At 52.4% G+C, this 17,910-nt stretch overlaps 8 protein-coding genes across 8 annotated transcripts; 5 read left to right on the top strand and 3 right to left on the bottom strand.

The window, feature by feature from the left end:
- Positions 1 to 2,219: 2,219 nt before the first annotated feature.
- On the top strand, positions 2,220 to 3,251 carry IAQ61_007406 (uncharacterized protein; the record flags this gene model as incomplete). Its single annotated transcript, XM_066097568.1, has 2 exons — positions 2,220 to 2,483; positions 2,541 to 3,251. 2 exons carry the CDS (start codon positions 2,220 to 2,222, stop codon positions 3,249 to 3,251), a joined length of 975 nt encoding a protein of 324 aa, XP_065952610.1.
- Positions 3,252 to 4,460: 1,209 nt separating this feature from the next.
- Positions 4,461 to 6,142, bottom strand: IAQ61_007405 (uncharacterized protein; the record flags this gene model as incomplete). Its single annotated transcript, XM_003840614.1, has 4 exons — positions 4,461 to 5,451; positions 5,500 to 5,855; positions 5,916 to 5,934; positions 5,991 to 6,142. The coding sequence occupies 4 exons, from the start codon at positions 6,140 to 6,142 to the stop codon at positions 4,461 to 4,463; spliced, it is 1,518 nt and encodes a 505-aa protein (XP_003840662.1).
- Positions 6,143 to 6,802: 660 nt separating this feature from the next.
- Positions 6,803 to 7,335, bottom strand: IAQ61_007404 (uncharacterized protein; the record flags this gene model as incomplete). The annotated part of the gene is made up of 2 exons (XM_066097567.1): positions 6,803 to 7,045; positions 7,324 to 7,335. 2 exons carry the CDS (start codon positions 7,333 to 7,335, stop codon positions 6,803 to 6,805), a joined length of 255 nt encoding a protein of 84 aa, XP_065952609.1.
- A 1,039-nt stretch (positions 7,336 to 8,374) lies between these two features.
- IAQ61_007403 (uncharacterized protein) lies at positions 8,375 to 10,189 on the bottom strand (the record flags this gene model as incomplete). The annotated part of the gene is made up of 4 exons (XM_066097566.1): positions 8,375 to 8,479; positions 8,813 to 8,961; positions 9,029 to 9,782; positions 10,067 to 10,189. The coding sequence occupies 4 exons, from the start codon at positions 10,187 to 10,189 to the stop codon at positions 8,375 to 8,377; spliced, it is 1,131 nt and encodes a 376-aa protein (XP_065952608.1).
- On the top strand, positions 10,190 to 11,520 carry IAQ61_007402 (uncharacterized protein; the record flags this gene model as incomplete). Its single annotated transcript, XM_003840617.1, has 3 exons — positions 10,190 to 10,247; positions 10,357 to 10,833; positions 10,892 to 11,520. The coding sequence occupies 3 exons, from the start codon at positions 10,190 to 10,192 to the stop codon at positions 11,518 to 11,520; spliced, it is 1,164 nt and encodes a 387-aa protein (XP_003840665.1).
- Positions 11,521 to 11,726: 206 nt separating this feature from the next.
- Positions 11,727 to 11,957, top strand: IAQ61_007401 (uncharacterized protein; the record flags this gene model as incomplete). Its single annotated transcript, XM_003840618.2, has 1 exon — positions 11,727 to 11,957. One exon carries the CDS (start codon positions 11,727 to 11,729, stop codon positions 11,955 to 11,957), a length of 231 nt encoding a protein of 76 aa, XP_003840666.2.
- Positions 11,958 to 13,094: 1,137 nt separating this feature from the next.
- Positions 13,095 to 14,717, top strand: TPK2 (cAMP-dependent protein kinase catalytic subunit; the record flags this gene model as incomplete). The annotated part of the gene is made up of 3 exons (XM_066097565.1): positions 13,095 to 14,179; positions 14,261 to 14,635; positions 14,690 to 14,717. 3 exons carry the CDS (start codon positions 13,095 to 13,097, stop codon positions 14,715 to 14,717), a joined length of 1,488 nt encoding a protein of 495 aa, XP_065952607.1.
- A 1,127-nt stretch (positions 14,718 to 15,844) lies between these two features.
- IAQ61_007399 (uncharacterized protein) lies at positions 15,845 to 17,342 on the top strand (the record flags this gene model as incomplete). The annotated part of the gene is made up of 2 exons (XM_066097564.1): positions 15,845 to 16,070; positions 16,216 to 17,342. 2 exons carry the CDS (start codon positions 15,845 to 15,847, stop codon positions 17,340 to 17,342), a joined length of 1,353 nt encoding a protein of 450 aa, XP_065952606.1.
- Positions 17,343 to 17,910: the final 568 nt, after the last annotated feature.

Genomic DNA, 17,910 nt, shown 5'->3' with positions numbered 1-17,910 from the left:
GTGTAATAGAAATAAAACTACTTTTTATACTTAATTTAAACCCCTACTATAATAGTAAACTACTACTTTAATAAAAGTAAACTGCTACTTTAATAAAAGTAAACTACTACTTTAAACCTATTTATAGGTATACACAAGGGCAGTTTATACCTATATAGTAAACCCCTAGCGTACTATTCTATAGTAAACAATTTTTTACTATAGTGCACTACAGTACAAAACTAGTTTATAGTAGCCATATTTATCTAAAGTAGACTAAGAAGTGGTTTAGGTAGAAGAAGTAAACCTAAATAGGGTTTATTATACCATGTATTCCACAAAAGTAAACTACTTTTATTTCTACTTCTATTAATCTACTAGTATTAGTAATAACTAGTTTCCTACTAACTATTTAAGTATTTTACCCCTCCTTTCTTTAATCTTCTTTACCACCTCTATTACTACCTCTATCACCACCTCTACCACCTCCACTACCTCCACCACCTCTATCACCACCTCTACCACCACCTCTATCACCACCTCTATCACCACCTCTATCACCACCTCCACTACCTCCACCACCTCCACTACCTCCACCACCTCTATCACCACCTCTATCACTACTACCTCTACTACCTCCACTACCTCCACTACATCCACCACCTCTACTACCTCCACCACCTCTACTACCTCCACCACCTCTATCACCACCTCTATTATTACCACCTCCTATTAGTAAAAATATCATGACTCATTATTATGTCATATGTGCGTATAGCGTGAAGCTAATCTTTTCTACCCCTTTTAGTCTTAGTTAGGTATTATAGCGTATAATAGATATAAAACTACTTTTTATACTTAATTTAAACCACCTATAATAAAGTAAACCACCACTTTAAACCTATTTACAGGTATACACGAGGTTAGTTTACACCTATATAGTAAACCCCTAGCGTACCATTCTATAGTAAACAATTTTTTACCGTAGTGGTGGGTATGTTATAAAGAATTAGCTATATTAGTAATAGCTACTAGTTAAAGGGGAAATCCTTACTCTACTAGGTTAAGTATGTACTCTATAATTACTTCCTTCTTAATCTTATCTAGCTTTCTTAATTTAGGCTTATAATCTACCTATAATAGTTATCCTAAGTGTTAGTAGGATAGTGTAGTTTATAGAATGTTAAAGAGGGCTATAGCCTATTATAAAGAGATTATCGCGTCTTATTTAAGAGCCTAAAGTGCAAGCTATATCTAACGTCTATTAGAAGGTTTTATCTAGTAATATTATTAAGGCATTATGTAGGGAGATGGAGTTTTAGTAGGGTCTTAGCAGAGTGTCCTGGTTACCCGTGGGGTACGTTAGTAAGGCTTGTAACCCAGACATTTAGCTTATTGTGGCCCAGACGAATATCATTTGCCATCTCACATGGGGCAGAATGGGATTGTAGTACATGCACGCACAGGTGAATTCAAGCATGTCCCTCCGGCAAAAATCCACAATTGCCTCTTGAATTCAAAATGCACAGTTTTGACAAGTGAATAGTGTTCCAACACTTGTATTACTCTATCAAGGATAAGGCGTCGCTAGTTCCGGCATTGGTGCATCTGGCACGCGTGGGATATCTCCGCATCTTGGCGGATCCACCTTCATAGACACTCACTTGCTGTGTAGGTACTTGGTTTGTATGGGCTCAACATGGCGTTCGTACAGCAAGCGGCCTCGGCCCAGATGACTCCGCGGTTTCAGAGCTATGAGTCCTCCCCTCATCAGCTGCCCCCGGGGTTATATCGGAAGGTTGAAATTGAAGCCACCACGGAAAATCTCTACCAGAACCCTCTTGCCTCGTCACGAACCAGGATGTCCGCACCCTTTCTGGTGTATCCTATTTCTTCTACCAAAGGACCGAAGGACCGTTGCAGATCTATTCAACTCGCCCTGCACTCTGTCATGAGACCAGTACTACAAGCGCAGGTAAGCAGCTCGCCGGAAACTCCGAGCAAGGGGTGTAGAGTGTTTGGCAAGCAGGGTCAAGAACATTTCCACCATTTGGAGCTACGGTACGGGATGGTCTGCCCATGTGTGGTGTTGTAATGGGCTTATATAGCTCACCACTTCCCCCAGTTCTTTATTCACAAGTTCACATTGCGGTCACTTGCTTTGCCTTGCAGTCTCTTCAACTTCGATTTACTGACTCATATCGTTTGTATCGATATTCGTATCCTTTCTTGCAATTGCCATGCGTTCTACTTTCTTTGCGGCTGTGCTCGGCACCGCTAGCTCAGTCTATGGCTATGCGGATCCCATGCCCTGCAGTGGAGTCTGCACCGTCGCACACGATCCCGCCTTGATTCGACGAGGTGACGGAAAATACTATCGATTCGCCACCGGTGGTAAAATTTCCATCCTCAGCGCACCACACATTACCGGGCCATGGACGTCAGTAGGCCCTGCCATTCCCAAAGGTTCAATAATCGGCCTGGCCGGCAGGACCGATCTCTGGGTATGATGGACAAAGTTTAAAATGCTTGAACAACACTGACAGATACCGATGTTGAAGGCCCCAGATGTTACCAAGGTTGGCGACACTTACTACCTATACTACTCCGTGTCAACCTTCAGTTCACAAAACTCGGCTATCGGTGTCGCAACGAGCAAAGACATGGACACTTGGACCGATCTCGGGGCCACGGGAATATCCTCGGTACCGGTAGATGGGAAAAACCCCCCGTACAATGCCATTGATGGTGCGCTGTACTGGGACGGCTCCAAGTTTGTCATGTCCTTTGGTTCCTTCTGGGGCGGCTTGTTCACCATCGACATGGAAAATCCACCGGTCAAGATCGCCTCCGGTGCGACCGCCAAAAGTATCGCTTTCAAGCCCTTAGGCGGCCACGCCCAGGAAGCTGCGTTCATTGCTAAGAACGGCAACTACCACTACCTGTTCTTCTCTGTAGGAAAGTGCTGTGGCTATGACAAGGGGCGTCCGGAACCGGGAGACGAGTACAAGATTCAGGTCTGCAGGTCGACAAGTGCCACCGGCAGCTTTGTTGATAAAGCTGGTCAGAGATGCACCGAGGGAGGCGGAACCACTGTGCTGGAGTCACACGGCTGGGTGTACGGACCGGGCGGTCAAGGGGTGTACTATGACCCTACGGATGGGCCGGTGCTTTACTACCACTATGTGGACACACGTGTTGGTTATAGTGACGGCCAAAAGAGGTTCGGCGTCAACAAGATTGACTTTTCCAGCGGATGGCCTGTCGTATAAGCTGTCCCGAGCGTTGCGCAAGGGCTTGACACGGGTCTCAAGCCTGTGCTTCTTCACTTCTATTCCAGTATATGTATGTCTTTCGCCCGTCACTCCCAATCAGATTCGGGGTGCGCCATCATTTTCTGATCAATCCATCACGGAATTCTTACTTCTGCCAATTGAAGCTGACTGACAACATCAAGCGGAATGCAGTGGTAGTGTTTAGGTTAAGCTTACTCTCTAGAAGCCGGCTCTAGCTTCTTGGCGTGTCCCGTCCTGTCAGGCCCTGGATGCGGGGAAGTAAAGTTAACCAAACAGGTGGAGCTTCGGCATCACCAAACACGGAGAATGTCCGTGGTCTCATCGGCCCAACCCCGAAACCTGTTGCCAGCATCGTGAGACGTCAACTAAATCGACTTATCTACTACAACGTTTTCTTAATCAGCACAATCAATCCCATCAATACATTTTTCAAGTTCAAACTTTACAAACAAAAATTGCTCAAGGCCATCCCCAAGCGCCGCGAATCCCCATGATGAACAAAGTCTGGCTTACGTAGGGAGTGTCCCGCAAAAGCTCTGGCTATAAATAATCACTGCGGAAATCATACCGTACAGCTTGCCGTGCACAGCGAAAAGGACAGCAATACCATTCGCATTCGCCGAGGCTCGTGTTCAAGTACAGTCATGCTGGTCTAGAAATGGCCTAGTATAGTAACTGCGGCAGCCGAAAGCAAGCTCTCATTGAAGACACTGTAACCTAGGAAAATCTTCTCACGCAGGCTTTGGCCGCGCCCAACATGGCATTCAACAGCCGAATTGCTGTCAGACATTGTAACCTATTCCACGTCCAACCTGGAGAACAACACCCAGTTTTTCCGACTCCATGGCATCCCGTGCACATTGGACGAACTGATTTCATGTTTGTGTTTTGCAGGTTTCGAAAATGACATCCAGGAGTGTTTGAATCAAAGGACGTAATTCAATCGGAGAGAGTGCATGTATCACAGCGGAAAAGAAGCAGAGTTGTAGGGATAGCTAGTCATGATTCACATTTGGAAGAAAATACGCATCAGCGACAATGGTCTTGCACTTGAATTTATGTTTTTGATTTGGAAAATGATTGAAAAGCAGTCTAAGTATGGTATCTCGTAAATCGCTTGCTAATCATCATGAAGGAAAGTCAACAACGATGACGACAAAAAGAAAGAAACGTCGCCAGCATTGTTCATCGGCCGCCAATCTGGCCGGTGGGAATAGGTTTAACCCAGATGAAGGCGGCATTCATGATGATGACAATGATGCCCATGATCCAAAAGACCTGTGCGTAGTTGGTCTTGTGGTAGCGGAAGATGATGGCAAAGATGATGCCACCAAAGTTGCCCGTGGCACCGACGATGCCAGAGAGTACACCGTTGGCGTGTGGGTGGATGTGCGGGACAAGGGCGAAGTTGGCACCGTTGCCCGCCTCGAGGAAGATGGCCATGACGGCGATGAGGCCAATCATCTCATCAAGCTTATGTGGGTTAAGCTTGCCAATGACGATGAGGAAGATGCCAGACATGACACCGACAAAGTGAATCCAAAACTTCTTGGCCCAGAGGTTCTTGTTGGTGGCCTTGTAAATCAAGTCGCCGATGAAGCCGCCAAGGGGACGGGTGACGACGTTGAGAAGACCAAACATGGCTGCCCATCGGCCTGATGTAGTTTGCCCGAGATAAGGGAAGTTTTTGAGGTAGTAGGCGCCAAGAATGGAGTTGATTGCGAGTTCACCACCAAAGGAGCAGAAATAGCCAGCACAGAGCATGATTGTTTGGATAGAGCACATGACCTTGACACACTCCTTGAAAGTGGGCTTAACAACAACTTCGTGCTGGAATTCCTCGACGACGTGCACATCGCCGGAGCCCGATTCAATGTCGACAGAGGAGGGCGATCGCTTCTTCTCATCGGCTGATGAAATCGAGCCTGATGCTGACGGCTTATCCATAAGACCTCCAGTCGTGGCGACCACGTGTGAGTGCGTATACTGGGTAGGAGCGACAGCAGCCGCACGATCAGACCAGTTCCCGGTGGGTGTGTCTTCTGTCAGAAGAAGTAATCCAGTAGCGACCGCCGTGATGAGAATAAAAGGCACGATGAAGGAGACTCTCCAAGAAACGTGTGATGAGAGACCTTGGTCATTCTTGAGCGAGTCATAGATTGCGGGCATCACAAAGCTGGAAAGAGGTTAGCCGATGATCAGAGCGTGAACGGAGTCGGCTTACTAGGTGATGCCTCCACCTGAGTTTCCCCAACCTCCAACCAATGCATTGGCTGTGCCCACAATGTTCTTGTCATAGAAGCCGGTCGTCCATACCTGACAAGGTACGAAGGTACCACCCAGAATACCAACGAAGAATCGAATGAAATACAGGCCCATGGCGTCCTTGGCAGTGCCTGCAAGCGCGGTCGGAATGGCACCCATGAAGAGCAAGGCTGCAAACGTTATACGGGGTCCAAAATGGTCGCACATGGGCCCCGCGATGAATCGAACGAGCAAAGTGGCAGTGAGAGCAATGATGTTGGAGTTGGCGATTTCATTCTGTGACAAATGCATATCTGCTTTGATACTCTTGCTCAGCTGCAGAGCTGGTCAGCCGTGGTCATGTGACAGGGATATGGGAGAGGAAAGGGGTCGTACCAGAGGTGGAAATGCGTACCTAAATTCCAGTCAGCGCTTGTAGAGAGGGGGGGATTGCAAGGAAGATGTGCTTACCAGGACCAAAAGGCAATGAAGAAACCCAGGTAGGAAAAGAAAAAGACTCGGCCATATTTGTCTACGGGATTGAAGACCGGAATCGACTTGGCCTTCTTGTTGTATGGGTTGATCTCTGGCGCAGACCAGAGCATGTTGACACGAAACCCCATATTGAGGTTCTCTGGGGTAGTAGGTGCTGCAAGGCTGGTTGTGGAGTGGACAAGGATGTCTGTCTACTGAGGCCTTGCAGTCGTGGAATGGCAGGTGTTTGCTGGTCGCTGATAAGGATGCTATGTACGGTAGGATTGAAGCCAGAGGGTTATATACGGTGCTCCCTATGAGCCCCCCCAAAAAAAAGACTACTTCCGCGGTATAGCAGACTGATGCACGGCAGGAGTGCGACAAGGATATCTAGAACGCATATCATGCCAGGCCAAGTGCGATCAGTGTCTCCGGGTGTGTGAATGGTAGTGTTGGCATTTTCGTTATCAGAGTTGGTATCGAGCCCGTCCAAGCCCTCCCTGGGGCCGCAGCAAGCAAAGAAGGCGAGCTAACGCTATGGGTATGCTGGTGAATGGCTCCGATCCACTCCGTCACGCAGGGACCCGTTCTCCACTGGCTCACTCAGCAGACAATGCAGCCAGTCTGAATGGCCAAACGCCGACAGGAACGGTCCAGGATTGGCACAGTGGGATTTTTGTGTTCGCGACAGTCTCGTTTGCGGTGAGATGGCGGGATGGTGGGGACCGGCAACGGCGTTCTTCTTATCTCTTGGCGCTAGTAGACGAGACTAGAGCCTCTGTAGTCGAACTCCCAACAAGGATCGCTTATCAGAACTGCTCGAGATAATAAGAACACTGCTTTTCCGCGGTCGAGATGACAATTTGCCTCTGTCTGTCGAACTGGTGCGGATCATTCAGTCTTGGATCTCTTGCTATCACCCCGTCCAGCCACATCTTCCAGCCAGCTACCGTACCATCGTGGCGTCGATCATCTCTACGACGACTTGAGCCTCGTACGCCAGCAACACGTTGGCCGACTGCTAGGATAGGTAGAAGATGGTATTGCGGACCCTGTTTTCGCAATTCGGTCCTGTTGGAGAAGACTCGATGAATGAATGCACTGGCCTGCTGTCCGGGCGTAGACAACTTCACCGCCACGTGCGCCCTGCGACTCCCAGGCTGTACCTTTAGCAACCACAACAAGATATACAGAGGATTGTAGCACGACTAGGTAGATATGGCCTTCTGTCGAGCAACTCCATGCAGTTTGCCAACCAGGTACCGATGGCGCTGGCCAATGACGCCGACCACTTTTCTCTCAGCAGGCTGATGGCTTGTGAAACGCTTACCAGACCAATCATGCCAAGCAGCAGATGTGCAGTGCCTTATCTCGCATAAACCTGGCTTCCCAGCACTGGCTCCGAGGGAACGCCCAAAAAACAGCGATAGCGGTGCCCATTGATTTGAAAAGGGTCCATGTTTCCCTCGTCCAGCCCTTCTCCGTAGAATGGATGTAGCCTTCCAAGCTGTGCGTAGTATCGAGGCTCTTCTGCGCCATAGTGGCCAGCCAAGGTGAATAGACGATAATCCCTTCATCTTCAGCTCTCGAGGATTCGAACTACTTCCGCGGTGAGTGCGACTGCATGTTCCAACCACAGGGCTTCGCATCTGAGAATCCTCAGGCGGGGGCCATGGCGACATCGGACAACAAACGCCGGAGAAACCTCAGATCTGCACACAATTTGCCATGTGGGTCAGACGTCGAAGCTACATCTCCGTAGAGCAGAGGCCGATAGACTGTTGAGAAGGCTGGAATTATAGTAGGATCTTGTCGGATCAGCAACGGTACTTATCTCGGGAAGGATGGCTGGACAGTGGACGTAATCAGGTTCTCGATTGCAACCACTGAAACCTTTGACGCGGGAATACCACAGATCAGCCCGATGGGTGACTGCGGAGACAAGGAATTGCTGGCAATATTCCTCATCAGGGCGCTTTCCCGCTCAAGTTCGAATCACGCATAGTTTGAGGGGTCCTGGAGACTGCAATATTCTATAAAGAGTCAGCACATGTCTTGTATAAATTGAGTGTCCTTCTCCGTGGCTATCTGTCCCCTTGAAAGCTGGATCACGCCAAAGAATGATGGTGTTGCAACAGCGCATGGACCTTGAGGCAACTCGCCTTCTTCTGGATCCTGGACCGGTTAGGACAAGTTCCCGAGTGGGTAATCGGCCAAAATGAATGCGCTGAAGAGCGGGACAAGGAAGTGAGCAGAAAGCAGAAAAGACAACATGCCTATTCTGTCGACAATGGAGAGACAAGATGACCCCCCCATAGTCATCTCATGTGCAGGTCTCACGCGCGACGCAAGACAGTCCTACGTACCAGTCCCCTTCTCCTTCACACCACCTTGATGGACGAAGCAATTTGAATCCACGTCTGTCCAGAGAAGTCTACACACTCGATTCTTCCAGTCGCGGTGGCAATGTTGTCGTCGATGATGAACTCCTTCCCCTCCCAGAGAAACCTGGGGTAGTGTTAGCGGCTTGGCCCTCAGAACCAATTGGGGGCATTATCGTGACACATCGTAAACCACCCCATGCTTCCCAGGCCAGCCATCTCCAGCCACAAGCTCAGCCTCAGCCATCTCTCCTGGACAGCATTTTGGCGACGCTGTGTAGAGTAGCAGTGACATGTCCAATGGTGTCTCTGGCTAAAAAATGAACAACAATGCAACAGTGACATGAGTACCCATCACCCGAGCAACAGCCTGTGCGTTCTTGTATGCGTAGTTGGATATTGTTTATTACTGAATGACAAGTGAGATTGGGGGTATACATGATCAACTTCTTTCTCTTTCATCATGCCCGTCTTGCCGCCGAGAGCTCCGGCTTCGAGTTTGATCTCGACTGTCGTAGCTCCGCCTGTCACTGCGACTATGGCTTCGACTATGACTTCGGCTACGGCGTCGACTATCGTAGCTCCGACTCCTGCTCCTACTACGGCTGTCATAGCTCCCAGTCCTGCTGCTGTAGCTCCTTGCGCTTCGCTCACTCCTCTCTCCCATGTCCTCGTCCAAGGCATCCACTTCGTCTCCGAGCGGGCTCTCCCTCGGCTCCAACAGATCCAGGTCCTCCAAATTGGCGCGAGATGGCAGCTTCCACAGACTCGTAGCGCAGATGCGGTCTTTGGTGAGGAGGTCGTCGATGAATTGGTCAATGTACGTCAGCGTGTATCCGTCCTTGAGTCTTCGCTTGATTTTGCGGTAGTCGGTGAGAAGGGGCTCGAGCGTCTTGTAGATTTCAACAGGTTGCCAAGCAAGGCGAATGTAGAAGGCGGCCAGACAGCGCAGGTACTTGAAGTCGCCCAGCTTGCCGGCTGCATTGAGGTCTTGGGGCTTGTGGACTTGCTTGTCGCCCTCGTCTACGTTGCCCTCCTCTTCCTCGCCGTTGGCATGGCCGTTCTGCCCATTGGTAGCCTCGTCCTCCTCCCCGTCGTCGGATCGAAAGTTCAGGTACTCCAAGATGATGGCCTTTTCGGGAACCAGCTGCAGCAGCTTGAAGGCGAGACACAAAAAGGGGGTCGGCTTGCCCGTGATGCCCGTGGTGCCACCGATAAACTTGAGTTCGGCTGCGCGGTCGCAGAGTGTGGCGGCGTTGAGGCCAAAGCACTGCTCCTTCCAGTAGTAGGACTCGGTGATGCGCTCGCGAACACCCTTTTCGAAGAGCAAGGCAGGGTTCTGGCCGCGGATGAGGGCGCCTTTGTAGCCACGGTCGTCGAGCAGTGCGCTGGCATCTGCGCGATCAAACTGCGGTTTGGAGGACATGGCGGACAAAGGTCGGGTAGCCTTGGCTTGGAATCACTTTGCCTATCCATCCATCCTGGAAAGACAAAGAGCAAGCAAGGATGGGGAAAATGCGGCTAGGCAGGGCCAGACCAGGCGCGGTGGGCTTATCGATAGTTGCTCGCCCAACCGCAGACCAAAACCTCCCCACCACACAACAGCCCTACCCGTTCCGTTCGAATTTGGCCGCGGATTCACGTCACACAAGTCTGTTTTCCTAGTAGAGTACTACTACGGTCGACCAGTACAAGACCTAGGCTACATATGCACATCTGATCTGCGCACATCTTCCACTTTGCACGAGCTTCTTTTCTCCTTGACCTCTTCGGATCGTCCCTTGCATCTGTCGTGGCCACCCGCAGTCCAGCCATATGGGCAGATTACTCCTCTCGTCGAGCCAAGTCTCGGTCATTCTCTCTGCTGTCATCGGTAACTACCTACCTGAACCCCTCTCTCCCTTCTCCCCTTTCCCACACTCATTCACAGGCCTTCGCCAATGCCACGCACGCCTTCGCCCATGCTGACAGCTGCAACCCAGTTTTCCTCTTCACCCTCGCCCTCTTCCTCTCTGGCTATGTCCTCCAACAAAGATACGTCCACAACCTGCAAGCCGCCATCAGGCCGCGGTTACCCAAACCGCTGCCTGCGCCCATACCAATAGACCCGCCGACACTCGATGCGAAATGGGCAAGACCCATGGGCGGCCGACCGGACGTGGACGAAACGTATGCGCAATATCTGGCAGGGCAGACTATGGACTGGAGTCGCCTGGGTTATGTGCAGATGGTGCGCGAGCATGCGGAATTGTGCAGCGCCGTCATGCTGCTGTCTGACCTGGCGAAAATGAAGAGCCCTGCGAAACGGATCCTCATGTTCCCACGGCTGTGGGTGCTGCCAACCGAGGATGACAAGTACGGGCCGGACCTGTCGACGACACGGCGACTGCTGCGAACCGCTGCGCGACGATATGGAGTGACTTTGATGCCCATGGAGCCCATAGTCAAGGGCGCAGATGGTAAGTCGAGTCTGCCAGTGACTCCCTTCACTTGGCCGCGGCTGATCATGGTTGACAGACACACTGCCGTCTTCCTACTCGCTCGCCAGCCTCTATTCGCTGGTCGATTACGAACGCATACTGTACCTCCAGGGCCCAGGCCTACTCTTGGACGCCTCTGCGCTCGACTCGTTGCTCGCCTTCTCCAAGTCAGAGCCCATGGCTGCCTTCCCGGCAACAGCAGAACGAAGAGACCTGTCGACGTCGCTGTTGATGGTTCATCCATCGCAACAGAGCTTCGCGCAATTGAAGGCTATGCGGCAGTCCAAGCCAAGCAGTGATCTCCACCTGTTCCGGGCCGTCTTCTCGGCACCAGAGTCCCTGATGTCGGAGTGGTCGCTGTCCATGGGCAACGTCGTGTACGAGTCGCAAGCGCTTCGCAAGGCAGGCGATGGATTCAATGCGACGACGTTTGAGCAAGCGACGACGTTTGTGCGCCTCTCGGATCCAGAGCTACCAGGACCCGAGTACGATGTACCGTTTGCAGAGCGGGCCAAGGTGCGGCCGCAGAACGAGCAGGCGCAGGAGGCGTGGAGCAAGCTGTACGAGCGGTTCCGGCAACGACGCATGGAAGTGTGCGGGCTAGACCTCGAGACGTATCAGCCTGTGGGACTGCAAATGGCAGACGAGGTGGGAGAGCTTGCGTGAGAGGTTGAAAGTTTTTTTGGGGGAGTTTTTTTTTTTGGTTTTTTTGTCATGTCTATTTTACGAGTGTGTCTCTACGAGTTTGATGTTGGAGTTTGTGTAGACTAAGCTGGAACTTTGGGGCGATGGCCATGGTAGAGCAGAGCCGTTGTGCGATGGGATGGTTGGAGTTGGGTCAAGATGGGTGAGGGAGGGGCCAGAACGGTCGAATGGGCAAGGACTGGGCACTCGGCTTGTCTCTTGCAGTCCCACCGGCCAATGACGCAACCAACAACCGTTTTGGCTTTGTTGTTGATGATGGATCATCAAGGAGGATCATCAAGGAGGATCATCAAGGAGGATCATCAAGGAGGATCATCAAGGAGGATCATCAAGGATGGATCATCAAGGAGGATCATCAAGGAGGATCATCAAGGATGGATCATGAAGGAGGATCATGAAGGATGGATGCTTTGTGTGTGTGTGTGTGTGTGTGTGTGTCAAAGTTGTGCTGGGCGAGGGTTGCAGCCACGGGTGGGTAACGGTTCACCTGGCTCATAGTCTAGCGTAGTTCAAACACTGGCTGCAAACGCCCATGGCTTGTTTTTGGTCGCCGCTGTCCGCGGGGAGGGAGAGCGAGACAAGGCCGTATGGTATGGACCGCTACCCCCCTCTCCCCCCTCCCCTTTGCACGATGATGGTGGCAGACAGTGACAGTACTGAACACTACATGCAACCCCAAGGGACCCTACTCTCCAGTACAATAGAGAGCTAGCTCAATGGATGCTGCTGGATCGAGCAAAGGTTGGATGGTTGGATGAGGCATTGGCAGTGCAGCTTCCCCGCCAACAAGACTACCCATCATCATCATCATCATCATCATCATCTCTCTCTCTTTCTCTCTCTTTCTTCTATCCTTCTCTACCTCTTTCCCGCTCTCTCTCTCTCTCTTTCTCTCTCGCTCTCTCTCTCTCTCGCTCTCGCTCTCTCGCTCTCTCCACTGCTCTACCCAGAGTTTCCTTTAGTGTTAAACATGACATACCATCTAGACTACCAGATACACTAAAAACTGCCACCGCTTCCCTCGTCTCAGTTGTGCCAATAAAGTGCCCAAAGTGCCCAGCCATCCGCCGCCCCTCGTCTCTCTTCTGGTCCACTACCGCTACCCAAGTACTACTCACTACCGCTACTGCAAATACCAACTACTTACTGCTTGCTCCCTTTCCCGCCTCCTCTTTTGGTACCTTGCTCGCACATCAACTACAACAACAACAACAACAACAACAACAACAACAACAACACCACCACTCACCAAAACTCCTCCACCCTTAGAACCTCCCTTTCCACCCACCCCTCACCAACCCCCTCCCCCCCCCCCCTCTCTCTCTATGCTGCTGTGCATCTGCGCCGCCTAGCTGCCCGCCTCGCCCGTCCATTGATTGTCCGCCTGCCACTCGCTGAGCTTCCCTGCGCCGCCCGCGAGCCCTGCGCATTCCTGGCCCGCCGCCGCCGTCGCTGCCATCGCCGCCCCAGCGCCCGCGTCGCCCGCCAGGACAAGCAGGCCGCATTCCTCACCCGCACGTTGCCACATCGCACCTATGCCTACCCTCACCGGCTTCCTCAAGAAGAAGCGGACCAAGGACTCGACGGGCTCCAAGGACTTTGACTCGCCCACCTCGCCCGTCCGCGAGACGGCCTCGCCCATCACCCCAACCTCGTCGCGCAAATCGGGCTCCTTTCACCTGCACAAGACGCGGACCAACGATTCGGCCACGGTTGCCCATCCTGCCCCAGCAGCCTCCAACGCGACCGCCGTCCAGGGCAAGCCCGCCGACCCGATGAACCCCGCCGCCTACACGTCGCAACACCACGCTGTTGCTGCTGCCGCCGCCGCTGCGAGCCCACAATCTGCCTCCGCGCCCGCCCATAATACCCCCAGCATCCAGAACCTCATACACCCGAACAACTCCGCGTCCACGCCTGCCGCGGTGGCCGCCGCTGCCACCGCCACCACCGCCAGTGGGGGAACCAGCAACAGCGCGAATGCGGCGGCGGGCAATGGCGCCATGAAGAATGGCGCCGTACAATTCCAGGCACAGCCTCTCAATCATGCCCGCGTCACAAAGGGCAAGTACACCTTGACCGACTTCGCCATACAGCGCACCCTCGGTACTGGCAGCTTTGGCCGCGTGCACCTGGTCCAGAGCAAGCACAATCAGCGCTTCTATGCAGTCAAGGTGCTCAAAAAGGCCCAGGTGGTGAAGATGAAGCAGGTCGAGCACACAAACGACGAGCGCCGCATGTTGCAGCAGGTCAAGCACCCCTTCCTCATCACCCTCTGGGGCACCTTCCAGGACTCGAAGAACCTGTACATGGTCATGGACTTTGTCGAGGGTGGCGAGCTGTTTAGTTTGCTGCGCAAGTCGCAGCGCTTCCCCAATCCGGTGGCCAAGTTTTACGCAGCAGAGGTGACGCTGGCCCTCGACTACCTACACTCGCACAACATCATCTACCGCGATCTGAAACCTGAGAATCTGCTGCTCGACCGCCATGGCCACCTCAAGATTACCGACTTTGGGTTTGCGAAAGAGGTGCCGGACATCACCTGGACCCTCTGCGGCACCCCAGACTACCTGGCTCCTGAGGTGGTGGCATCCAAAGGCTACAACAAGTCGGTCGACTGGTGAGTCTCTGCCTGTGCTCCCTCCTTCCAGAGCGAGCGCAAACTCTCTCCCCCTGTGAAAACTAACAATGGAGAACCCAGGTGGTCACTGGGTATCCTCATCTTCGAAATGCTCTGCGGCTTTACTCCCTTCTGGGACGGCGGCTCGCCTATGAAGATCTACGAAAACATTCTCAAGTCGCGGGTCAAATACCCGCCTTATATCCACCCCGATGCACACGACCTGCTGCAGAAGCTCATCACCCCTGACCTCACCAAGCGCCTGGGCAACTTGCACGGCGGCAGCAAAGACGTGATGAACCATCCGTGGTTTGCAGAAGTGACGTGGGACCGACTACAGAAAAAGGACATTGATGCGCCCTATGTGCCTCCGGTGCGGGCGGGTGTAGGTGACGCCAGTCAGTTTGATAAGTATCCAGAAGAAACGGAGGCATACGGTCAGGCAGGAGAAGACCCGTGCGTGCAGAGTCCTCCATATACGGTAGATCATATTCTGACGTGTCCTAATAGCCACGGGCACCTGTTTCCCGATTTCTAGATAGCCTACCTTAGCTCCCCTTGGGTCGAGGCGACGTCTACTTGTCCTTGGATCAGGTTCGAAAAAGGCAGGCACGATATCCTGGACGACGTCGGTGATGACGTTGCGCCCGTTGAGGTTTGCCGCCTGACCATTACTACCCCTGTTTCTGTCTCCCTCTCTCTCTCTCTCTCTCTCTCTCTCTCTCCGTCTGTATCCTGCGCTGAGGCAGCTTGTTGTTTGTCTCTGTGTGGGCAAAGTGTCGTGGGAGGGTCGGCCACTTTGTGCACACTTGAAAACTCTCCTTGACCCTGTTCTCCTTATTGTTACCATCGCCATGATCGCAGCCATTGACGTGCTCTCGATTCCGGTGCCGTTGTCGAGGCTTTCCCATGGTACCTCGCATATGGTACGTGGACACGAAGTCATGCTGGATTTTTTGGGGGGGGGGGGGGGGCCTCCGCCTAGGTTGGCTTGTAAAGATACAGGATGATGCATGTTCGAGGGGTACGGAGGAAGACGATGAGACGAGCCTGTTCTTTTGCAGGAGTACAATCCACGCCAAGTACCACGCGTGTAGTCAATTCATGTATCATTCTTACCCGGTCCGAGGACCTCGTACAGTCACTCTAGTGCTGCTTACAGCAAGACAGGCTATCAGTTCCAGGCTACCATCGATAAACGCAAGAGCGGGTTCTTGACTTTTTGGGTCCGAAGTATAGTCTTGACTCTAGGTACCGGTAGGTTGCGGTAGGTGAGGCACTCGACGGTGGGGCTGGCTGGTGGGAGAATGGCATGCCTGGTAGAGTAGTAGTGATGCGTGCCAAGTCACCCCCCCCCCCCCCCCCAGCAGATCTGATAAAATTTGCAGCTGATCTGATAACTCATGACCAACTGACTAACCAATCGCATCCCCCTCTTCTTGCAGCGCTCCACCTCTATCGTGCATTCACTCCATACACGGAAGCTCCCCTCGTCTTTCCGGTACCCTTGGCCTTGGCCTATTGTCCGATGTCGCAGTATTTGCGGCCGGGTGGGCGGCCATAAGAAGGCTGATCCATCCCCGAGGCGTAATCTTATCAGATCATCTCCCTGAACCCCCTCCCCCCTTCTCCAATCCCTTCGACCCCTCGTACCTGATATTCAAGATGAGACTGCAAGGCTTAACAGACACATTGGGCAACATCAGCCTATCGAATCCTCACCGTGTTCTCATCGTGGGCTGTGCATACGGCGGCATCTCTGCCGTTGTCAATCTTCTCGAGTATTCACAGGGCAAGGCTCGGCAGAGTGTCTACCCGGGTCCAGATTTCAAAGGAGCGAGAAGCAGGCGAGGCGTCGAAATCACGGTGATTGACGAACGAGATGGGTATTGTGCGTCATTTCCCTCTCGTCTCCACATTCCTTGGGCCTTAGCCGAGGCCCCTCAACCGTCGTCTGATTCGGTTCTCTGACTGCCACTTCGTCATGGTGCGTACCCGTATGGACCACTTCTTGTACTAACCAGCCTATCTTGCAGTCCACTCTGTTGGAGCCCCGCTTGCCCATGTCACGCCAAAGTACACCAGCCACATGTGGAAACGGTTTAGCCACTTGAACGAGCTCAAGCATTCGAATCTGCATTTCAAGCATGGCAGTGTCCAGAAGATCAATCCAGAGGCCAAGGTCGCCGAGTGGTGCGATCGGAATGGCAAGACGCAGCAACAAGCGTATGACTATGTTGTCATGGCCACTGGACTGAAGAGACATTGGCCTGCTGTCCCCAAGTCGGCAAGTTATGACGAGTACTTGAGCGATGGGAAAGCCTTCATCGACAAGATCACTGGCGGCGGCACATACAAGCACGAGAGCAGAAGAGTGGTTGTCATTGGCGCTGGTGCCGTGGGCGTCGAGTTTTCGGCAGAGATCAAGAGTTATTACCCCCAGATTGCCGTCACCTTGGTGCACTCCCGCTCAGAAGTGCTATCCTCGGAACCTCTCCCCACCGAGGTCAAGGAGCGCGCAAAGATGCTGCTAGAAGAAGAGGGCGTGGATCTTGTCCTCAACAGCCGTGCCACGGTCACTGAGCTCCCCAACGGGCAATCCACAGTCACGCTAGCCAACGGCGACAGCATAACCGCAGACTTTGTCATCGACTCGACGAAAAAGGGGGTGCCCACCACTGACATAGTGCCCGCCGCCTGTCTAAACGAGGACAAGGAAATCATGGTCCACCAATCCCTCATGTTCAAAGACACAATCCCAAACGCAACTTCGCACTTTGGTGTTGGCGACGTGATCGCGTGGTCCGGCATCAAGCGCGCAGGCTCTGCAACCGTCATGGGCCAAGCGGCCGCACAAAACATCTATGCAGCCATCCTCAACTCTGAACTCGCTGCCGGTGCCGAGCCGTATGCGACCACGGAGCTACCAGAGTGGGCGGCCGTGATTGGTCTGGCAGTGGGCAAGCAGTGTCTGACATATGACCCGGTGGGTGGCATGAAGTATGGTGTCGACGTTATGAAGGGCTATTTTGGCGATGACTTGGGCTGGGAGGCTAATCTCAAGTATTTGGGCTTGACGGATGTCGTCGATAGTCCAATGGAGAGTGTGGATGCGGTGAAGATGGCCGAGGTGGGGATCCAGCCTGTTAGTGCGGCGGCGTGAGGATATATATATATGATGTTGATCTGTTGGTTTGTTAGTGTTAGGGAATGGGAGGATGATTGATCAGGGGCCGGTAGCTATGCATTCAGTATATATATATGTACATGTACATGTACGTATTCACATCCGCTCAAGCATCAAATGCTGTGTAAGAAAAGAGCCGTTCCCCAATCGACCACACGCAAAAGCACCCAGTGAAGCCACACAGCCAACTTGGCCTTGTGCACAAGTCATCAACCCCAGTAACTACCACAGTAACATCCTACATGTCCATTGACCCTCGTTCCCGACACTTGACAGCCAGTCCCTTATCATCACTGTGGTGGCAGATAACACACCACAACCACATCTACTCGACCCAATCTTCCCCATAATTTCCCAAAATGCCATCCCTCACCATATAAAACCACTACTCCGTAAAGTTTTCCGTCTAGGTTTACATGCACCTTGGCCTAAATCTCAAATCTCACTTATGCTTATCATCTACTGCATTACTTAGCTGTTACTTCTTTGACACGCATTTTTCCATCCCAAGTACACATTACCTCACCAACGATCATCCGTGCTG

This window comes from Plenodomus lingam, assembly GCF_022343315.1.
Source record: "Plenodomus lingam strain CAN1 chromosome Unknown contig_27, whole genome shotgun sequence".
In the NCBI taxonomy this organism is placed as follows: domain Eukaryota; kingdom Fungi; phylum Ascomycota; class Dothideomycetes; order Pleosporales; family Leptosphaeriaceae; genus Plenodomus; species Plenodomus lingam.
The sequence above is the reverse complement of the archived record's forward strand: the minus strand, read 5'-3'. Positions and strand labels throughout refer to the sequence as shown.